The sequence below is a fragment of the Frankliniella occidentalis genome, unplaced genomic scaffold (assembly GCF_000697945.3).
Source record: "Frankliniella occidentalis isolate FOCC.00 unplaced genomic scaffold, Focc_3.1 Scaffold22, whole genome shotgun sequence".
Lineage (NCBI taxonomy): Eukaryota > Metazoa > Arthropoda > Insecta > Thysanoptera > Thripidae > Frankliniella > Frankliniella occidentalis.
The window spans coordinates 965,055-968,055 of NW_026267152.1; the positions used below are offsets into that span (position 1 = coordinate 965,055).

The following is a 3,001-nucleotide window of genomic DNA, read 5'->3' on the forward strand; positions in this document are numbered from 1 at the left end:
GAGCAGCGATCCAGCACGCAACTTTCTGAGCCACCAGTCCACACACGAAGAGCGCGATTCAGCCCCGGTATAAGAGTCGCGACCAAAATATGCCCTACTGCCGGCTTGGTGCTCGGCCCAAGGCCCGGGGAGCTAGAATAGCCCCCTTTCCGCCACTCCGTGACACAAATTTTTACGTAAATCGGCTCTAACCTTGGATCTATTGGAGCCACAGCTCCCCGATTTCGCCTGTACATTACTCTAGTAAATCTGTGACACCACCAGGCGCTTTCATCCACAACTTGGCCGCAGCCACAACTCGTCCCTAGGTCACTCACGTTGACGGAACTTTTTTTAAAACCTGTGTGCTTCGGTGTACGAGGGGAGTATTAATTTCTGATCTGATAAATAGGTTTGGGCGCTCTTCGATAAACCCTTCCTATACCGAACCGCCCTTCTCTTAACATTAGTGTCATAAGTGGGATTGGCAAGGAGTTTTCAAAGATCTTCATAGCAGCCCTCCGCCGCCGCTCCGCCTTCACTATGCCGCGCGCCAGTGGCTCACCGTGAGCTGCTGTGAATACCTATAGGTCTTTCGGAGGCCTGGGTTATACAAGGTAGACGCACGTTAAAACCGTGTGAAGCTGAGCTAAATGTGCGTCTACCTTGGCCTGCGGCGCGCTAAAATTAAAATGTTTTCGCGATTTTGGTTGGCCTGCCTGTCCACCTCACATCCCACGTCTCACGCCAGGCGCCTCACTTCACGCCGTCTTCCGGGCGGTCTCCCCTTGCGCTTCCTTACAGAGCTGAGCATTTAAAGTTAAAGTTTAATTTTAAGTTCAAGTTAAGCTCAGCAATGACCATGACCATCGCAACCGTAGCCGTACCCGGGGCCGCAGCAGTCAGCGCCAGGATGGACCGGACAACCGGGACGTGCTGGCAGGCGTGGGCGTGTCCGTCCGTGGACCTGCAGGAGCGCCACACCGCCGCGCTAGAGCGGATCTCCGCGATGGACCTGCACCGTCGAGGTGACGATAGGGCTAGAGTTCCTACGTTCGACGGCACACGGTCTTGGACCGTATTCGCTGCCCAATAGACTGTTCCCGCTGTGCCCATTTCATGAAGAATTACGGAAATGGGAACCGGAAACACATCTGAAATTACGGTAAAAACTAGTGCAAATGAACCTTCATTTTTACATGGACTTCCTCGAGATCATTTAAGTGAAAAGGCCGAGGGCCGAGTTGTGGATGAGATCGTCTGGAAGGTAAGCGGGCCCGCCATACATACTCGCCGTGCGCCCCCGACTTGTTTGTAACTTGTGGGTACCTTGGGACGAGTTGTGGCTGGGGCCCAGTTGTGGATGAGAGCGACTGGAGGGTAGGCGGGCCCGCAATACATACTCGCCGCACGCCTGCGGTGGTACCCAGTGACCCTTGGGACGAGTTGTGGCTGAGGGCCCAGTTGTGGATGAGAGCGACTGGAGGGTAGGCGGGCCCGCAATACATACTCGCCGTGCGCCCCCGACTTGTTTGTAACTTGTGGGTACCCCTGGGACGAGTTGTGGCTGGGGCCCAGTTGTGGATGAGAGCGCCTGGTAGGTAGGCGGGCCCGCCAAACATACTCACTCACCGCACGCCTGCGGCGGTACCCAGTGACCCTTGGGACGAGTTGTGGCTGAGGGCCCAGTTGTGGATGAGAGCGACTGGAGGGTAGGCGGGCCCGCAATACATACTCACTCACCGCACGCCTGCGGCGGTACCCAGTGACCCTGAGGACGAGTTGTGGCTGAGGGCCAAGTTGTGGATGAGAGCGCCTGGAGGGTAGGCAATTCTTTCAAAAGGTGTTTGGGGCCCCCTGGCCCTGGGCCCCATTGCGTTGGTTTTTACGCATCCGGGGCCTTTCGGCTCGTCACGGACTATGTGCAGAGCACGTCCTTACCTTCTGGTTACTTCCTGAAGGCTTTGGATTTCATATTACCCGAATATTGGTGTTCTATAGTCGGGTCGGATTAAGCTGACTCTGGCCGCCGGGATTGTGGCCACAAGTAGGGACGTGTCACAAACACCGTCTAGGTATCACTTTAATGAACACTCCCCGACGTGATATCACGGAGTACAATGGTGATATCGGAGGCATCATATCCTGAAAGTATGTTCCGCCATTCGCCCTATCTAAAGTTCAGTTCAGCCCCTGCTACCCTCATAGCGCCTGATGGGTAGGCAACATCTTGCCAGCAGTGCATGCCTGTACTGCGGGTTGGCCTACCCGGAGTCTCGCAGGCGCCGAGCTGCCAAATTGTCGTTGCTCGTCCCCCCCCCTTTCCCGACTCAAAGTAGGCAGGCCGCACCACGGACCGCACCTACCCAGCGAGCAATCGTCAATCAAAATTACATCAAAATGACGTCAAATGACGTCAAAATGACGTCAAATTGATGTAAATTAATTGACCATTGCTCGCTGGGCTAGCGTAGCGAGGATTAGTGAAGGAGCGGCCGGCCGTATGCCTATGTCTGATAAGAGTCTAGGGTTCCAGCCGTCGCCGCTGGAGCGCGCCACAAGATGTACGATAAACTGACATGAGGGGCTTTGACCACGGAGTACTTTGACGCCTGGTCGGGGACTGTCTCTTTCTTAGCCCTGTATGCTAATTTTTGTTAATACTTCTTACAATTTCAGAGAAAACAACAGTAATCTTGCAAAAACTCAGTCATTTTGAGCAAACATGGCTTGCTCGAGCATTATAGTCCCAGAACTAGAGCTTAATTTTAACACTTCGCTGGGCATATCATACTGGCGGTTCTGCGAGTATTTCAAACTGACCGCGGGTAAGTTACACCATATAACAAATGAAGTTGGAAACGTTTTAAGGTTATGGTTTCGTGTGTTTCGTCGTCGGTTCCCCTCACTTGTGTTTTTAACTGATATTGATCAAGATTTATTGACTTTTGATCATGTTTGTACGAACGGCCGTTGTGAGGCTCCTCAATCAGTCGAGAACAATGATTGGCACAAGTGAACA

At 53.3% G+C, this 3,001-nt stretch overlaps 1 protein-coding gene across 1 annotated transcript in view; it reads left to right on the top strand.

The window, feature by feature from the left end:
* The first annotated feature begins 2,834 nt into the window (after positions 1-2,834).
* The window catches only part of LOC113213416 (uncharacterized), a 6,266-nt gene continuing 6,099 nt past the window's right edge, over positions 2,835-3,001 (top strand). Inside the window, exon 1 of the mRNA XM_052264868.1 lies at positions 2,835-2,959. Coding sequence (XP_052120828.1) covers positions 2,934-2,959 — 26 coding nt within the window. The 5' untranslated portion in view covers positions 2,835-2,933. The remainder of the gene's footprint in view (positions 2,960-3,001) is intronic.